The 19,878-nt window shown below is 41.2% G+C and overlaps 2 protein-coding genes across 4 annotated transcripts; one reads left to right on the top strand and one right to left on the bottom strand.

Moving 5' to 3' along the window:
• The first annotated feature begins 2,106 nt into the window (after positions 1-2,106).
• LOC135110632 (transient receptor potential channel pyrexia-like) lies at positions 2,107-11,696 on the top strand. The gene is made up of 4 exons (XM_064023167.1): positions 2,107-4,084; positions 4,194-4,572; positions 4,820-5,067; positions 8,651-11,696. Exons 1-4 carry the CDS (start codon positions 2,247-2,249, stop codon positions 8,802-8,804), a joined length of 2,619 nt encoding a protein of 872 aa, XP_063879237.1. The 5' UTR covers positions 2,107-2,246; the 3' UTR covers positions 8,805-11,696.
• Positions 11,697-12,966: 1,270 nt separating this feature from the next.
• On the bottom strand, positions 12,967-19,868 carry LOC135110656 (gastrula zinc finger protein XlCGF7.1-like). Of its 3 annotated transcripts, XM_064023221.1 has the most exons (3): positions 18,144-18,450; positions 17,845-17,928; positions 12,967-15,275 (listed from the first exon to the last, which is right to left on the bottom strand). In XM_064023221.1, exons 2-3 carry the CDS (start codon positions 17,861-17,863, stop codon positions 14,320-14,322), a joined length of 975 nt encoding a protein of 324 aa, XP_063879291.1. In that variant the 5' UTR covers positions 17,864-17,928; positions 18,144-18,450; the 3' UTR covers positions 12,967-14,319. The 3 variants fall into 3 exon arrangements, 1 of the variants encoding a protein (XP_063879291.1); XR_010273346.1 differs by lacking the exon at positions 17,845-17,928 and having other exon boundaries at positions 18,008-19,868; XR_010273347.1 differs by lacking the exon at positions 17,845-17,928 and having other exon boundaries at positions 18,144-19,868.
• Positions 19,869-19,878: the final 10 nt, after the last annotated feature.

The raw sequence follows: 19,878 nt of genomic DNA, 5'->3' as shown, positions 1-19,878 counted from the left end.
TCTCTCTCTCTCTCTCTCTCTCTCTTTTCGTGCCTTGCGTCATCGTTAATCTCTCTCTCTCTCTCTCTCTCTCTCTCTCTCTCTCTCTCTCTCTCTCTCTCTCTCTCTCTCTCTCTCTCTCTCTCTCTCTTTTCGTGCCTTGCATCATCGTTAATCTCTCTCTCTCTCTCTCTCTCTCTCTCTCTCTCTCTCTCTCTCTCTCTCTCTCTCTCTCTCTCTCTCTCTCTCTCTCTCTCTCTCTCTCTCTCTCATTGCAAACGTAGATGCTCTATTTATATTAATAAAGAATAATTACGGGACAAAACTAGCATTGTCCCTTATGTACAGACCGCCAGCCCAGCCAGTCCAAACTGACAGCGAAATTTTCCACCAAATTAGCGAGATAAGTGACACACACGACGCCGCAGTCCTTGGAGATTTTAATCTACCGGTGACTAAGTGGGGCGAATCACTCACCTCACACCATGGACATGACCTGTATAATAATTTAAAAGAAAGTTCATTTACACAATTTGTGCAAACCCAACACGTGATAACCATGTCCTTGACCTCGTGCTTGCTACGAAAGATAAATTAACAGAAAATGTGAATGTCGGCGAGGAGTTTAATAACAGAGACTACCGCGCAATCACTTTCATTATAAACTTCATGGCTAACGAGTCAAATATAAGCAAAGAAAGAGTCCCTGACTACAGAAAAGCAAATTTATGTAAACTCAAATCAATTCTTAACTAAATCGACTGGAGTCACCTACTTATCACCACAGATGTTAATGCTCACTAGAAATTTTTCATGGATAGATACTTAAAAGCAGTGCAAGAATGCCTACCCATGAAAAATCGTCGTCCCACTAAAAACGTGAAGCCAAAGTTGTGAACACTTTTTTTTTTTTATGTAGGAGGGACACTGGCCAAGGGCAACAAAAATCCAATAAAAAAAATAGCACACTGAGATGCTAGTCCCATAAAAGGATCCAAAGCGGTAGTCAAAAATTGAAGGATAAGTGTCTTGAAACCTCCCTCTTGAAGGAATTCAAGTCAAATTGATTTAGGAGTGACAATATCGAGTAGCTTAAAAACCTAGCCAACAATGTTCAGAAGTCGTAAAAAAAGCAAATAAAGTAATTGGTTTAATCGGCAGATCTTTTGAACATACATCTAAGGATACAATCCTCACTTTGTATAACTCTAGTTTAAAATATTGCGTTCAAGCATGGTGCCCCCATGATAAATTAAAAAGAGTTCAACGTAGGTTAACAAAAATTATACTAAGCCTAAGAAACAAATCATACGAAGAGTGTCTTAAAGAATTAAATATTTTCCCATTAACACAAAGAAGACGAAGAGGTGACTTAATACAAGTGTTTAAAATCATCCAAACAGCACAGCACTAGATGGCATCACACACACACACACACACACACACACACACACACACACACACACACACACACACACACACACACATACATACATGCGCGCTCACACAATGAACATGTTGCTAGTAAACAAGTACCACAAGTAAGCAAGTAAGCAAGAACTGATGGAACGAGAGGCGGACAAACAGGCGGAAGGAAGGACAAGAGGCTGTTCCTTCAAGCGTGGCATTAAGAGAGAGAGAGAGAGAGAGAGAGAGAGAGAGAGAGAGAGAGAGAGAGAGAGAGAGTGAGAGAGAGAGAGAGAGAATCAAACCTTACAATAATGGGGAAACATATATTTCAGGTGATGGGCCATTATATCGTACTCGTATGTAAAGAAGGATGATATTTGGCGCCAAGCCAGGCATGGATCTAGCGAGTAATACTGACTACTGGGGGCTTCAAAATAATGTAAACCTCAGGGACCATTTGTGTTTTCTTCACCAGGGCAACGCTGAGCACCATTGCGAGGGGCACAGAAGGTGTGTGTGTGTGTGTGTGTGTGTGTGTGAGTGTGTGTGTGATTCATGAAGCATGACTGCTGTGGTGGTCCCTCAGTCAGGTGGTTATTATGGTAACTAACGGATAGTCTCTCTCTCTCTCTCTCTCCTCTCTCTCTCTCTCTCTCTCTCTCCTCTCCCCTCTCTCTCCTCTCTCACTCTCTCTCCTCTCTCTCTCTCCTCTCTCTTCCACAGGAAATCACCATGACAGCCGACACTGACATCCAGAAGACGCCTCTCGTCGAGATAGAGGGTGCAGCGGTCGCTGCCTGATGCTAACCTGATGGAACATATCCTGAACCAGGACAACGAGGTCCAAGTTACAGCAGATGCTCCAGAAGTATACTCTCGCCAATGTGTTGCGTCCTAAGCATAAGGGCCGGAAGGCAGGCACTGTCCTCCACACAGCCGTTATATCCGGAGCTGAAAAGTGCCTCAAAGTCTTGCTTAGTCACCGACCATCCAAGGAGGACTTAGAGGCTCCTGACTCCAAAGGACAGACGGCTCTGTTGACAGCGGTGGACAATGCGCGGCACGCAGAACTAGATCACCTGCTCACTGCAGGAGCCAATGTCAATGCCCGCGACGACAACCACAGAGGAGCACTGCACCTCCTGGTGCTGAATCTTTCCGAGGACTCTAATCAGGTGGGGGACTTCCTGAAGGTGGCAGACTTGCTACTGTCCTCCAAGCATGTCAACAAGCTAGATTTGGAGCCCCACGCCAACTTTTATGACGCGACCGGCGCCACCCCGCTGGCATTGGCCGCCGCCAAGCTGCAGAAAGAAGACATCAACCTTCTTGAGCTGTGTAAGAAGCTGGTGAAAGCGGGTGCTTCGTTGTCTGAAAATGTGAACGACTCCACTGTGAAGCAGGTACTCACCCAGAAAGAATGCCTGACAGAGAAGCTGCTGAGCGAGCGAAAGCAACCCCCTGCGAGATCCACAGCGGCCCAAGTGGTGGACTTGGTCTGCATGTGCAAGACTGGCAGCGAGGTGGAGGAGGTGTTGCAGGGAAAGCGACCAGAAGACGCCCGTGAAGCAGTGAGGTCAAATCTCGGCAGGGACAATCTGTTGTCATATGCCGTGACCGTTATGAACACTTCCATGGTGGATGTGTTACTGAAGTATGGCGCCGACCCCTGGCTGTCTTTCCACAGCGCCGCCGTCAAAGGGCACGTTGAGATCTTTACCATGCTTCTGAAAAAGATGAAGGAAGGCAATGATACCATCGATCTGCGGGACCACACTGCCAGCCTCATCACCAACCTCATGGCAAACAGTCACATCAAAACCACACAGAACATAGATCACATGGCGTGTTTCCGCCATTTACTGCAAGAAGCCAAGCTTAACCTGAACCAGAAGGACCCAGACCAGACGCCACTGCATTTGGCGGCGGCATTCAACCAACAGGAGGCGATGAGCGAAATGCTGAGGGCTGGTGCCTTCCTTGGAGCACGCCACGTGGTGTGTGGGAAGGACTGCGGCTCCGTCTTGGACATTATGTTACCGGAAACTCTGGAACATGCCATGGACAGGTGCATTTCACACTACTGTAAAGACATCAGTGACAAGACCGAGAACGTGGTCAGCGAAGACTATACACTACACCTCGACTATCGTTTTCTCCTTCCACCAAAGCAGAATGACACCAAAAGCGACTCCAAACCAGTGAATGAAATGGAGACGCTGATGGAAGTGTGTTCCAGCAAAAGGCACCGTCACCTCATCGGACACCCGCTGGTGAACACTCTGCTATACGCCAAGTGGAATAAGGTACTATTGTTGTACTGGGTTAACCTGTTACTTTATTTGTTCTTCGTGGTGATGCTCACCAAATTTATATATTTGCGAAAGGATCTGCGCGCGACAGAAGTGCGTCTGTCAGTACTACAGGATAACGGCATCACAAACACCACCAGCCTGGAAACCAGCATGCAGGGGAAGCAGAACAGCCAGAGCGTGTCCCTGGTTCTACTGATGTTTCCCTCGCTGTTCATGTTTGCGCGCATGGCTCTCCAGATTAAGTTCTCCCTCAAGTATTTCAAGAACGTTGAAAATTACATACAGTGGTTCCTGTTAATGGTGGTGCCAGTCCTGCGCTTCGCGCCGCTGGAGGTGGACCACTTACGTCAGTTGTCTGCCTGGGTCATGATCATCGCCTGGTGAGTAGCAGGGCATGTGTCTTTGGATGGTGCTTCAAGGGCAGGGAGAGGGAGGGGGCCCGGTGGTGCACATGAAAGCTGAGGTAGTAAGCGCACATTCTTGTTGCAGGTTGGAATTCGTGCTAAAGTTGGGACGAGTGCCGTTCTTCGCTCTCTACATCACAATGCTGTGTCAAGTCACCTCAAATTTCCTGAGGCTAACTATTCTCTACATCATCCTCATCATTGCCTTCGTCCTCAGCTTTAACATCCTCCTCCTCCCTTCCGGAGAAAATCCCCTCTTTCCCTCCACACAGAGTGAGAACGTCTCCATATCTTTTCCCAAGGCCATCATCATGTCCACAGGCGAGTTTGAATACTCCAACATGAATGAGAATTTCCCTGACGGGATTAAGATCTCCGCTGACATCATGACGCTCGTGTTCGTCTTTGCTATCTTCCTGGTGTTGATGAACGTGATGAATGCCCTGGCTGTTACTGACGCTCAAGTAAGGCACTAAGGAGAGAGAGAGAGAGAGAGAGAGAGAGAGAGAGAGAAAGAGAGAGAGAGAGAGAGAGAGAGAGAGAGAGAGAGAGAGAGAGAGAGAGAGAGAGAGAGAGAGAGAGAGAGAGACTGTTAATTAAATGACTTACTGTATAAGTATTCATTGTTTTCCTGTCCCTTTCACTTAATGTCACTTTGATCACTCCACCACATTCTATACTGTTATGGAAACCACCTGCCTCTCACTCCAGGAAGTGGTGAATGACACCAAGCTGCACTCCCTCATCTCCCGCCTCGAGCTGATCAGCACGATAGAGACCTTCCTCAATCACCCGTACATACATCCCTATCTGGGCAAGTTGAAGCTTCTCTCTGGGCCCAACAACACTCCGTCCTTCCTGGCCAAGATCAACCTCCCCAAGAAGCATAAGCGGCTCCTGTCAGGTCTCCGTCACCAGACCCCGAACAAGCTGAATGACGAGACTGCCGAGTGCCTCAGGTGCAGTGCCCCCTGCATACCTCCATGGAACATACCCCAGGCCGCGTGATTAGATAGATTGATGAAATAGGTCCATATAGATAGATAAATGAATGGAGGATTTATTGATCACAAATTTGTAAATGCTATAAAATATGTCTACGAAAAATTCCACACTTGATTAGATTCTTTATTATATCAAGATTGATGTTTGTGTGTGTATTTACATAGTTGTGTTTCATGGGAAAAGAGTGGTGCTCGTGCTATCCCATCTGCATATCTTTTAATATCCAACTTAACTTTTAATCTATGTATACTTCTTGTATTTACTATCTCCTTATCCAGACTGTTCCATGTATCATTACTTTTATATGGAAAACTATACTTTTTGACGTCTCTTCTTCTGGCACTCTTCTTTAGTCTCTTTCCGTGTCCTCTAGTATTTCATGTATCCCAAAACCATCAAGTCACTCCGGTCCACTTCCTCCACTTTCTCATACGCTTTATATATTGCAATTAGGTCTCCTTTCTCTCCTTTTTTTTTTTTTTTCTAACGTTGGTAGGCGTAACTTTTGTCAATATCTTTTCATATGACAAGTCCCGCACGTGTGTGTGTGTGTGTGTGTGTGTGTGTATTTATCTAGTTGTACAGGGCACAAGCCAAAGCTCATTTCGTCCTGTCTCCTTAACCATATTTACCCAGTTACTCTTTAAACATGTGTATACTGTTTGCCACAACCATCTCTTCCTTCAAATCATTCCAGATTTCAATATGGGAAGCTGCATTTCTTGATGTCTCTTTTCTTCCCATGCCCCCTCGTCTGTTTCTCTCCCTCCTCCATCTGTGGTACCAAGTCATTTCTGTCTATTCTTTCTATACTGTTTACTAATTTGTACATTGTCATCGGGTCTCCTCTTTCTCTTCTCTCTTGTAGTGTTGGTAAACCCATCTCTTCAAGTCTTTCTTCATAGCTTAAGTCTTTCAATTCTGGTACCATCTTCGTCGCTATCCTCTGTATTCTTTCCAGTTTTCGTATATCTTTATTTCTATGTGGAGCCCTAATTACTGCTGCGTATTCCAATTTAGGACGTATCATGCTTGTTATAATTGCTTCATAATTTCTTTATCTAAATAGTTAAATGTCACATTAATGTTTGTTAACAAGCTGTATGTAGAGGTGAATATCCCGTTTATGTGTCTTTCAGGTGAATCTACTCCCAAATCTTTTTCTTCATTATTATTTCTCCTCCCATTTTGTACTTCCATGAAGGTCTCTTTTTACTTTTTTCTATTTCCAACACGTGGCATTTTCTGGCGTTAAATTCTAGTTCCCATTTTTGGTTCCATGCATGTATCTTGTCAATATCCTTTTGTAACTCCATGCAATCATTTTCATCCTTTATTATTTTCATTATTTTTGCCTCATCACCGAACAGGTTTATATCATTTACAGGTTGTCATATAATTTACATATATACGAAACATAATAGGTGCCAACACAAATCTTTGCGGCACCCCACTTGTCACTTTGCGCCAACATGAATTAGGGTCTCTGATTACTGTTCTCATGTCCTTCCCTTGTAAATGATCCTCCATCCATCTCAATGTTGCTCCCTTTAGTCCTTCTCCATTCTCTAGCTTCCACATAAGGCTTTTATGGGGAACTTTGTTTTATTTATTTATTTATCTATTTATTTATTTATTTTTTTTTTTTTGAGATCAAGGTATACCGCATCAACTCATCCGTCCTTCTCTTGCACTCCATCTATTACTCTCGTAAAGAAGCTCAGTAGATTTGTGAGACAGGATCTTCCTTTCCTGTATCCAAATTGCTTTTCTGTAATTATCTTTTCATATTCTAGATATTCCACCCATCTGTCTTTAATTACTGTTTCACAAAGCTTCATTACAATACTTGTTAGTGACACCGGTCTATAATTTAATGGTATATTGGCACTATGATAAATCTTTTCCATTCCTTTGGTACTTTTCCTTCTCTCATCGAGCTGTTAATTATACCCCATATGGGTTCTTCCATTTGTTCTCTGCATTCTTTTAATATCCATCTGTTTACTTGATCTGCTCCCATAACCTTTCTAACATCCAGCTCTTTCAGCAGTTTCTTGATTTATTGTCTCTTTAATTGTATCTCCTGTATTCCCTCATTACGTGGTACCACTTTCGGTGCCACAAATTCGGTTTCCTTTGTAAACACAGATTGAAAACTCTTATTCATTAGTTCACTCATCTTCTCAGTAGTTTCATAAATTCTTCCTTCCCTTTTTAACTTGTTTATGCCATCCTTATGTTTCATTTTTTTTCCCCGTTTACGTATTTGTAGAAGAGTTTGGGTTCTTCCTTGCATTTTCTTACTATATTACTTTCAAAGTTTCTTTCTTTTCTTCTTATTATACTATACTCATTCCTTGCCTTTCTGTATTCTTCAGTACATTTATGTTCAGTTGTCTCATTGTTTCCTTCCATGCCCTGTCCTTTTTCTATTGTGCTTCTACACATCTGGTATTAAACCATTCATGTTTTCCGATTTTCACTTTATAAGTTGGCACAAAATGTTGCACCCCTCTCTCAAAAATATCTCGTTTTTCCTGCACTATTTTACCTTCAGATAGCTCATTCCAATTAATTTTTCCATAAAATTTATTAAGTTCTGCAAAGTTTGCCTTAGCATAGTTCTGTCTCCCATTTATGCTTTGCTCTTTCCTGTGCAACACTTTTTCCTCCCGTGGTACTATTTTTATTATCACATGATCGCTTCTTCCCTTTGGACTCAGACAATGTTTACTTGGTCTTCCTTCTGGGGTTTTTGTAAACACGAAGTCCAGCTGTGATTGTTCTTCTCCTCTGCATCTTGTAGGCTCGTTCGCCCATTGTCTCACTGTATTCACCATCATGGTTTGCCTAAGTTCTTCGTTCCATGACCCTCCATTTTCTTTCACTTCCATTTCCCACCAGTTAATTCCTTTAGTGTTGAAGTCGCCTACTAAGAGCACTTTGTTACTTTTCCTTATCATTTTCTCTATACATTTTTTTTTTCTTTTCGATTTGTTTCTAGTTGCATACTTTTAAATTTACTAGTCTCCCATGCATTGGTTTTTGGTGGTATGTATGTCACTATGATTTTCCTTTTTTTCACTTCCTTTGATCTTTGATCTTAATCACAACACTCAATGTTTCCGCCATTCCATCACTGTGTTCCACCTCCTCAACAACAATATCCTCTTTTACCAAAATCATCAATCCTTCTCCTCCTTCCTTTCCTTTTCTGTCTCTCCTCCATGTGTTATATCCTTCCTTTGGAAATCCCAACTTTATTTCCTCTTTTAGTTTGGTTTCTGTTAAACATACTACATTTGGTTTATTGTTCTTTAAGTGTGTGTGTGTGTGTGTGTGTGTGTGTGTGTGTGTGTGTGCTAATCTGACTATTGTGTTTAAAGTCAACCTCAAAATGCCCTATACCTCAAATACCATGAATCTTTAAATTTACTAATATTTCCCGGCCACAGTATTTCATTTATTTACTAGTTACACACACACACACACACACACACACACACAGCATTCTCAGCCTTTCTTCCTCCACAGGGTTCATCGGCTGCAGTGCCTGGAGAAAATGAAGAGCCAGCAGCGTGACCAGGTCCCAGCAAAGCTCGAGGACGTCGTGGAGATCCTCGCTGGCCAGCACCCACATCTACTATGCTCTCTGGCTGATGCCTTGCGCCCTGGCCAGCAATGTTAAGAGGGGAAGACTGCAAAGAAATAGTAGTATCCTTGCCAATAACGTGAAGACGGAAAGACTGTAAAGAGATGGTGGTGTCCTCACCAATAATGCGAAGAGCGAAAGACTGGAAAGAGGTGGTAATGTCCTTGCCCAGTAATGTGAAGAGTGAAAAATTGTAGAGATGGTAGTGTTCTTTCCCAATAATGTGAAGAGCGAAAGACTATAAAGAGATAGTGGTGTCCTTGCCAATAATGTGAAGAGGGAAAGACTACAAAGAGATGGTGATGCAATGGAGTACCCCCGCCACCGCCACCTTAGCCATGGGTGCCATCCCGACTTTACTATGAAGGATTCGTTGCTACTTGATTTTGTACGTAACAGCGTGATATGCTTTTGTCCTCTATACTTATAACACAGAGAAACAGAGCACTTGTACTTGCCAATACAGAAATACGAAGATTATTACCACTGGTAGCTCGGACTCCCAAATATCTGGATGGCGCCGTGGTCTCACAGTTCTGCCGCTGGGCGCTGATGGTTGATAAGGACACTCGGGCCGAGGAATAGGCTGTATCAGATGAGTATACAGTGACATATAGTACTTAATTCTTTCCTCACCATTTGTCAAAATGGGACGTGAAAATCATTCTGCCACACGGGATGGGTAGATGACTAAGTTTGGTCCGAGGAGGCTTAATTAAGAGTCACCAGCTTCCTTGGTTTGACCTCTGAGTTGGCATCCACCGACCATCAGGCTGAGCTAGGTAACAGTTCCACTTCGTTTGTACCGTATTCTGAAACGCTGCGCCGCATCTCCACGATCTCCCAAAGGTTCTAGTTGAAATTACACGTGTTTTAAGTGTGTGTTTTTTTTTATATGGTTCTAGCAACAGATGAACAAGATTTCTACATTATCAACAGAAGAAACACTTGAAAACCCTGCTAATCATCTCTGTGGCCTTGGAAAATAATCATGGTAAGATAGAGTGTAGTAGCCAACGTCAGGGTTCTCTCCTGTACCCAATACTCTCTTGACCAAGATTGGGACGGTCTTGCTCCAGTCAAAACAGGAACAATTTCACTACCCTAATGGGCCTACAATCTAACATTGCTGGCCAGCCAGTACACTTCAGTGTAGTATGCTGTGCGTAAAAATGCTATCAGCTAGACTAAGTACTTGTCAGGGTCTTGCTACTCAGGCGTGTCGCTTTCCTAGGCTTTAGGCCCTGTTCACATTTGACGGTTTCACCCAGCAGCAGTGCATTTTCAATGCAAGTCAATGGAGGCGCGCAGCTTTTCCTCCCGCCGTGGTTCCCGGGTGGATTGAGGTCTACTTTCCAACCATGCGGAAAACGTGTGGGTCGATTTACATGCATTTGAATGGGAGCGTACACACTTGGCGGTTTGAAGGCTACATTGTACTTCCATTGGCTAGCTTGGCCTGTGATCCTAGCCAATCAAATTTGTCCCACCAGATCGTGGAACGATTTCATCGACATCCTGAAGCAACTGAAGAAATTATCTTTATGGTCTCTCAACTTTGGGGGGCACAATGTTATGAACACCCCATGGGTTAGTCTGTCATATAGAAAAGGGTGAATCCAGCGTTGTCTTGTTTCTTCCTGCGCCGTGCCCATTGCTGATGCAGGAACCAAAGACAACATACCTCTTGCGCGTACATGCTTACACTACAGTGGTATGACTCGTCATGATGCTAACCAAGGTATGTGGCGCGGATCCCACTGGTGAAAGCACCTCTTGTGGAAGGATTCTGCGGTTTGAACCGTGCAAAACCGCTAGTGAGGACAGGTTATCAGTGCTGATGAACACAGCCTTCAATGTCTCTTGTCTGTAGCGTGTTATGCCATTGTCCAACGCCAAACAAATAATATGGAAAAATCTCTAAGCGCAAGCAACACACTTGTTAATCAAACTTGTTTTAAAATAAAGTGTTCGTGCAAATTTGCCTGCATTACCGTTTGTTTCTCTCTCTCTCTCTCTCTCTCTCTCTCTCTCTCTCTCTCTCTCTCTCTCTCTCTCTCTCTCTCTCATTTATTACTGCCTTAATTTTCTACCTAACTAATGAACAGATAATAGTGTACAATGCTTTAACAATTTACATGATTGTTTACTTACTCCGTACTTAGCTTGTGTGGGTGTATGGCACAAACATCTTGGTTTCGGGTTCCTTCTTTTCGAGGTCAAAATAGCTTTAATTTTAACCATAATCACTTGTGAATTACAAGGTGTACTCTGACACTATATTTATCGATCTGTTTACTGACTTACCTGTTTATGACATTCCCATCAAAGGGAAATAGCCAAGGCAAGGCGTCATTATGTGCTTCACTTGTGCACTCACATTCATCACATGCATACACTAATATTACTGATCCATTGTACGTAATTGTTTCTCATTCGCCACTCAATTTGTACTTAGCTACGTATTGTGATCGTATTTATATACTTGACATAGTATCGACATCATTGTGTTTATTTTTTTTCTTTTCGCAAAAAGGGAAGGGCAGAGGAACTTCATTAATTGTAAGCTTATATATCATGATTTCACACACACACACACACACACACACACACACACACAGTGGTCATAAGTTAACAATCATAGCATAACTAGAATACCAATATACTCACTACTATGTGACTATTACAGTATTAACCAGAGAAAGATCCAGCGCCAAGAGGCGATTCACTCACGTCCATCAGAACGTTTCCTTTGCGACCCTCCTGCTCCTCGCCATAAGGGAAAAATGGATACCTTTCGATGCAAGCTAATCCTATTGACTCTATTCTTTAGGGACTCGCACCTCAGTAAGTATTTTTGTTTTTTCCTACCTTCTTATAGCCCTTGCCAGAGACCCTCTTACTTTTAAAATAAAAAGCGGTCACACATTATAGACAACTTATGAATCCTGTTTTCTTCTTTCGGGTGCTCCCATTAAGGCCCACCACAAGGAATTACCCATCTCCACCGTACTGTCCTATACATATATAATCTCCACCTACACCCATCACCTACATGTCTTCCTTCAGTGCATTCATAAACGTTTTCTATGGGCGTCCTCCCCTCCTCTCTGGTGAGTCCATCTGCAGGATCCTTCTTACCACTTCACAAACGCCAGGGTGAGAACTTTTGAGAAGTGACCCTCATCATGACCAACTGAGTTCATGCCTCTTGTGATCACAGGAAACAGTGGTGCCCGATGATGTGGGCGGGGCTTAAATATGTGAATGCAACAAAGAATTGTTTATTAATGCGTCCATTATATATATATATATATATATATATATATATATATATATATATATATATATATATATATATATATACATTGTGTATTATGGTGTAATATCATCTCATGTTTGGTTGTTATAGGAGCGGTTCTTTTGTAGGATTTTCTTGCTGTGAAAGGCTCTCATGATTGTCAATCGACGATTTGCCCGTATTAGAGCTCCTGTTTAACGTGCTTGTATTGTCTATGTATAATTACTCTAAATAAAACTTGTAATCCAAGCAATGAGTTCAATAAAAAATATCAATCAAATATCAGCCTTAAAACAATTAAAGTCAAAACCAGGAGGAAATACAGAAGCAGTAGGGAGTTCCAGAGTTTACCAATGGATGAAAGATTTATTGGCATGGAGTACAAAGATCCCAAAATGATCCTGGAATGATTGATATGATCCCATTATATGAGATGCTGTTCTCTCCTTCCAGTGAGGCTTCAATCCTGTTATCTTGGCAAAGAAACTTCTCATGACTGTTGATTCATCTTGCGTTCAGACAATTTTCTCGGTTTGCATGGAATTTCCATTTGGGGGATTACAGTAAAAGTTTCAAGCACACCTGATGCAGATTACTAGACATCATGTCACACTCTTCATTGATCCCCTAGAATCAGGAAAGCTATATATAGATAGGCTGACATTATTGACACACTACATCCTAATACATGAAGATTGCTTTCCACACAAACAATGCAGTGTGAAAATGTACATTGTGAATAACTGTTTTAGAATTCATTCAGTTTCATGACAAGAATAGGGATGTGTTTAACTATTAAAATACCACCCTAGAATCATTATTCATAAATACTTACATAACAAAAATATCTTTACATCATGAAAAGATACTACTATAGTGAAACTGAATAAATATAAAATAGATTTCATATTTTATTTTCATAACATTAATAAACACATACATTATCATCAAAAATAAACAAAAACAACAGGGACTTATGTCACAGTACACGTTTTATACAGTTATGAAAATACAAAGAGAAAAACAGCATCTATATAGGTCACAATATGTACTATGTTCTATGCTGTTTGCCAGAGCAAACAGCTCGTTACATTTCTTAAGGTATGATCTTTAGCTACTTCACTTATGTCCATGTGTCCATTCTTATGCACCAACTCCTTAATATACATACAGCTGTCCTCATTAGCATGTCTCTGTCTAGTTACTACCAATCTGACATCACAATAATTAAGACTTGGTTTGTGAATTAATAAAAGTCTTGTCTTGAGTTAATCATCATATGTGATATGGTTGTTAACAGCAACTCCTAGTTAATATGATAGCTAGAGAAGTGGAAGCAGAACTGGAGCGATGGAGACATGCACTGGAGAGGAGGGGACTGAAAGTGAGCAGGTCCAAAACTGAGTACCTGTGTCTTAACAGAGATAGCTGGGAAACAATAGGGCTACAGGGTGTAGAGATGATAAAGGTTGGCTTGGGTTCAACAGTACAGAGGAATAGAGAATGTGCTAGTGAAGTTAAGAAGAGAGTGTAGGCTGGATGGACTGGCTGGAGGAGGGTGACAGGAGTGATATGTGACAGAAACATTTCTACAAGAACAAACTGAAAGGTGTAGAAACAGAAACAGAAAGGTTTAGAAAATGGTAGTGAGGACAATCATGCTGTATGATATGGAAACTACTAATAACAAAGAGACAAGAGATGAAGATGGAAGTAGCAGAATTGAAGATGCTACAATGCAGTGCTCTTGGAGTAACAAGATGAGACAAAATAAAGAATGAACACATCAGAGGGACAACACACAATGCTGGTTTGGGAACAAGGCAAGAGAGGTAAGACTGAGATGGTTCAGACATGTCAGAAGAAGGGATGAGACATATGTGGGAAGGATGATGCTAGAAATGGACCTATCCAGCAGAAGGAAGAGAGGAAGACCAAAGAGGAGTTTTATGGATATAGTGAAAGAAGACATGCAAGTGGTGGGTGTGACAAAGGAAGGTGCTGAAGACTGAACATATTGGAGAAGGGTGATCTGCTGTACTAACCCCTAATGGGAGAAGCTGAAAGGAGAAGATACTAGCTAAAGAAAAAGCACAGTACTAAAGTATCATAAAAGTAAGCAGTAAAAAATTAAAACAATGAAGAGATGAAAATCAAAATGTATAATCTTGGAGAACATAAGAAAATAAGATTTGATACTAGCATCAACATTTGTGCTAACAACTTTCTTTTTCCTCTTCTTTTCCATTTTTAAAGTTTCATTTTACATTTTTTTTGTTTCTTTGGGTACAAGTGGACCCTTATGTGGCTAGCAATGTCATCCTTTGTCTTGAAACACTTCCCACAAACATCACACTTTACCTCCTTCAAGTTACTGTGTCTGAAGACATGTCTGTTAAGAGAATAACTGGTAAGGAATCTTCTCCCACACTCATCACATTCATAATTTCTTACCCCAGTGTGTCTCATGGTATGTGTATTGAGATTTACCTTTTGAGCAAATTTTTTCCCACAGACTTTGCATTCATAATTTTTTTCACCGGTGTGTGTCTGGGTGTGGCGGCTGAGGTTACACTTTTGGGTAAATTTTTTACCACATTCTTGGCATTCATAATCTTTAACGCCATTATGTGCCAGGATGTGTTTAGTGAGGTGAGTTTCTCGAGTGAATTTTTTTCCACATTCCAAACATTCATGATTTCGTACACTACTATGTGTTTTGATGTGATGAATAAGATTAGACTTATCAGTAAATCTTCTCCCACACTCTTTGCATTCATGATTTCTAACACCACTGTGTCTCACTGTATGTCTGTTGAGATGAGATTTATGAGCAAAAATTTTTCCACATTGTTGACATGAATAATTTTGAGCAACACTGTGTGTGAGGATATGTTTGCTAAGATAACTCTTGTATTTAAAGGATTTACCACACTGGTTGCACTCTAACTCATTCTCTTCTCTATGGAGCAAACCATTTGCCACAAGACGATTATTGCCACCACATATGAGGTCCCCCACACCCGAGATAGACTGATCCTGCTGCTCCTGGCTACTCATATTGGTATCTGGCCATACAGCTCCACTGTAGCAATACTCTCTGCAGCACATACAATGGCCATTCCTGCAGGAACCTTCAGGGAAGTTGGAGCAAGCCTTGTCAGAGCTGAGTGGGTGGCCAAGCTCAGGTATCCCAGCCTTAGCACCTGTAATAATGGTGACAGTCAGGACAGAGTCATACGGTGCCCTGATACCATTCGTGCCTGCAGAGCTAACACCCTACTTCCAGCCTCTTGAATAAGCATATATATTCATCATGTAAAAAGACCAAAAATAATTTCTGTTAAAGCAAATAAATATAATGAGCTATTTAAGCAAATAGGTGATGATCCAAAATTATCTTTTTATCTGAGTAGTAGCATAATATTGCAATGCTAAAGAGCCATCGACTACGCCATTTTGAATGCCCCATTTAATATCATAAACATCTTGCTGCAGATGATGCACTTCCTGTCCCCACCCCACCCCTTTTCATGATCTGCTACACTTGTTCTTTTCTTATCTTGGGATGGCACATCAGCACAATGTGACTTCTTATTCTTTGCTCATTGTTGTCAAGATCTGGAAGCCTATCAGGTAAGAATACCAGGCATCCACAAGGACAAAACAGGGCTCAAGGAAGTACTTACTGTCTTGCTGGTACCCCCCCATGTGGTTTGTGCTCCCAAAGGGCTAATGGTTGCTTTACACCATTGGGTTTAACATTGTTATGTTTAAATCAATTCATTCATTTCATTGTTTTTCTTTCTTCTGGATTTTCAAGTTGTTTTATGCTATTTGTTTGCTGTTCAACTGATATGGGGTTATAATGACTGAATGAAGAACTATGTTCTCCATTATGAAACACTGAAAAATTAATCTATCATAAATAAGAAAAGTGGATGTGATTGAGGTTCAATTTAGCAGGATGGAAGGATATCCATTAGCCAGCTGCACCATAAGGTACCTCACTGCCAGTCTTATTTTAGCTTGTGTCTGTGTATCTTGCTGAATGACACAGTGACTAGGAAATCATTATTTATTTCTGGGCAGGACTCAATATTTTCTTTTTTAAAGGAATTTGGCTACATGTATGAACAGACTTTAAAAATTAAGTCACTTGTTTGTGGTTTAATGAAAAAAAAAAACACTTTGTTCCGAAAAGTCAGGGTTTCAATAATCTCAAAAAATGCAAATTTACCTAAGTTAGGTAACATTAGTTTAAGAAGTGGGCAATGAAGCCGTTATAAGTCAGAAAGTTCATTAAAAAAAAGACCTGGTTATATTATTTATAATCATCCCAGTTTTGAAGAATTTCCCATTATAGTTGGATCACCTGAAGATCCGCCACCCCAGCCGCACTCGGGGTGGCAGATCTTCAGGTGAGACAATCTGGGGTGGCAGATCTTCAGGTGATCCCATACTTTTAATGAAGTAAATTTTTTTCTGCATTTTTTATATCCACTCAGTTTTTTAATGGGTTCATGTTGTTAGGTTAGGTTAGGTTAGGTTAGGCTAACCTAACCTAACCTAACCAAGTGAGAGAGTCTGGGGTGGCAGATCTTCAGGTGAGACAATCTGGGGTGGCGGATCTTCAGGTGATCCCTGTGGGGTGGCGGATCTTCAGGTGATCCTTATAGTTTTACAAATTTCTACAATTTTCTATAGAAGTCTGAAAGATATTTAATAATAAAACACCATAAGACAGAGAGAAGAGTGTTGATACATTACCTTTTCATTTTGCATACTGACATGCTACACATATCAGCACCTCAGTACCACAACATGCAACATTAACTTCAATAACCCTGGTGTAGTAAGCTCAAGTGCTGAGCCAATGCCTGCCTGGCATGCCATGGGCTGTCAGGTTGTGGCCCTGCCAGGCCAGGCGAGGCAATTAGGGGTGTGCCAGCATTCTAAGACACTAATACAGATTTTATGGACTACATATTCCCTACATTATCAATAACAGCCACTGGATGCTTGTGACCTGCAGCACTAAGAAATAAAACTGTATTATTTTAGGAGAGGTCCATTAATGCTTTACACATTTAGGAGATTTATGGATACTGAGAAACTCACTTTATCCAAGTTTTTGTCACAAATTAATAGTTTCCATGATATAGGGAATTTTTGTTAGGTAATGCATGTAGGTTAGATTAGATCAGGTTAGGTTAGGTTTAGTTAGGTCAGGTTAGGTTAGGTCAGGTTAGATTATGTTGGGTTAGGTCAGGTTAGGACTGCTTTCTTTTAAGCTATCATCCCCATTCAAGTATTTAAGATGACAATTTTCATGTTCTCTGCCCATATACTCCACTTTCTGATGAGTCCCCAAGAATGTAGGGAGATGAGGGGTGAGAAGCAAAACGAAATATTTTTGACGTTTTATGCTCAAAATCGTATATAAAATAAATAAATAAATAAATAAAATAATGAATATCATAGTTTTGTGCTCGAAATGCAGTTTGGTCCTGTTGTAGAATTTTACCAATAAAACAATAAAATAAACAGCAAATCCTATCGATCAGTACATATCACGGTGATATCCCTGCATGCCCCTCTCCGTGTGCAGCAGCCAGGGTGCTGATTGCTTGCTGCCACTGAGGTAGCTGGGGTCAACAGTAGTTTGGTAGGTTGGCCTTCCAAATCCTGAGGCGAAGGGAAGGCAGGAAACGTCAGAGGTACTACATACTGTCAATCAATACCAAGGAAAATAGAGAATGAAGGAAATCTGACCCGTATGCAGGAGTTTCATGACTCGTATTCAATCTAGTTGGCAGCAGCGTCGTCAACGAGCAATGCTTGAGTAAATTGAAGCCACTGTAAAGTTAAGACTGGATAAGGATAGACGAAGTGATGGCATATATAAACAAAATCCCTGGCCACCTGGTTATCTTACCTAGTTAGGCCTTACCAACCAGTGGCCAGACAAGATTAGACAATGGAGGATAGACCTGAATGATTCAGACACGTGTGGAGGGCCTGCAATATCACGAAACACCTGTTATTTGCGCGATAAAAAGAAGTCTACACACACTCAAGAACTAGACTTCATTGGCACTCGTAGAGAATTGGGTCCCGGTGTCGTCCGGGTTGATTGGACCCACATTCAGTACTGCCTACATGGCAACTAGGGCAAGTGAATTTGTAAACAACAGATGATCTTAGGTCGGTCGGCAGGCGGTCCTTGAACTTAAAAAATGAACCCATTTTAAAATCATTCACAAAAGCGAATCTAAAATTTATCCCCAAAAAACGCAGGACAGATGAGCACTTAGATCATACGAACAGGACCGGCCGCCCTCTACTTGCGCCTCTGCAGTCAGAGAACAACTGCTAGTTCAGTGTGGAAAGATATTACTTTGAAATTTTAGACTCCTGAAACAATGCTAACATTAGAATATTGGAATTAATGTACATGAGAAAATTAACTACTGAACTTAATAACATCCAGTCACCCTGCCCTCTTTATTTAGTTATTTATTTTTATTTATTTATTTTTAGATCTCTTGTTTTTATCTTTACATATATAGCTTTCACACGCTGTTATTTATCCACAGCTCCTTGATAATGGCATAATCTCCGTGCCAGAACGTCGGAAATATTTATTTATTTTTTTTTTTTTTTTTGTAGTTACACTGGTACTTTTATTCCTCTGCAAGACGCCTCCTATCCTCCCGCGGCCTCGCTGCACAAGACTTTCTTCTCTCTCTCACCCCCTATTCTGTCCACATCTCTAATGCAAGAATTAATCAGTATTCTCAGCAGTTTTTTTGTCCTTGACCGGTGCCCCTAATACATAAAAAAAAAAAAAAAACACTTTCTTACATCTCATTTTCTTCTCAATTTCTTACAATCATACTCCACTCAAGCCGAATGATGCTTCTTGTTTACTAATGGTGCCTCATTTAACTTATTATCCCTTTTTAATGCTTTTAAAGGAATTTTCTAATTGCATTTACGTTTTTTTTTTTCATCGCTGACACCATGTCTTTTGGGAGAGGCGAGAGTGAGAGAGAGGTGTTCTCTCCTCGCTGGTAGAGGTAAAAATGAAATATTTATTTATTCATTTATTTTATATTTTTGGCCATCATCCTTGCGTGGGTGTTAGGGCAAAAGCCGAGAGGGAGCTAGGAGATGAGGGGAAGACTAATTAACGTGAGCCTATATAATTTCACTACCAGTAGCAGGAGGTCTATATAATTCATTCTCTTTCGCAGGTCTACATAATTTTCTTTCGCAAATCTATATAATTCTCTTTCGCCATTCTTTTCTCACTGGTAGAGGTGAGAATAAGAGAAATAGGTGTGTGTGTGTGTGTGTATGTGTGTGTGTGTGAAGATTACCACCTTAAAGGTGACGTGGGTCTTTTGGTCTGGCCCACAGCTCGTACTTTTCCCAACTTAATTTTAATGACTCAACTTTAATTACTTTTTTTTTTTTTTTTTTTTAATGACTCCATCTTCCTTGCTGGAATGGAAAGAAGCTTAACGACTCTCCCTTCTTTGCTGAGATATAAGGGAGCTTAATGACTCTCCCTACTTTGCCAGAATAGAGGAAGCTGAATGATTATCCCTACTTTGCGGGATATAAGGAAGCTTAATGACTCTCCCTAGTTTCCCAGAATAGAATGAAGCTGAATGACTCTCCCTACTTTGCCGGAAGAGAAGGAAGCTTATGACTCCCTACTTTGCCGAGACAGAAGGAAGCTTATGACTATTTAGTTTACGTGGACAGAAGCAAGTGCTGTTGACAAGGCGCCACTGTCAG

Source organism: Scylla paramamosain, chromosome 2 (assembly GCF_035594125.1).
Source record: "Scylla paramamosain isolate STU-SP2022 chromosome 2, ASM3559412v1, whole genome shotgun sequence".
Classification (NCBI taxonomy): Eukaryota; Metazoa; Arthropoda; class Malacostraca; order Decapoda; family Portunidae; genus Scylla; species Scylla paramamosain.
This window is presented reverse-complemented; position numbering and strand designations above follow the sequence as displayed.

Excerpts from the sequence above, each read along its gene's own strand:
- LOC135110632 (XM_064023167.1), top strand. The coding sequence starts at position 2,247 with ATGCTCCAGAAGTATACTCTCGCCAATGTGTTGCGTCCTAAGCATAAG. Across the intron at positions 4,085-4,193 it reads TGGGTCATGATCATCGCCTG|GTTGGAATTCGTGCTAAAGT; the intron begins GTGAGTAGCAGG and ends TTCTTGTTGCAG. Across the intron at positions 4,573-4,819 it reads TGGCTGTTACTGACGCTCAA|GAAGTGGTGAATGACACCAA; the intron begins GTAAGGCACTAA and ends CTCTCACTCCAG.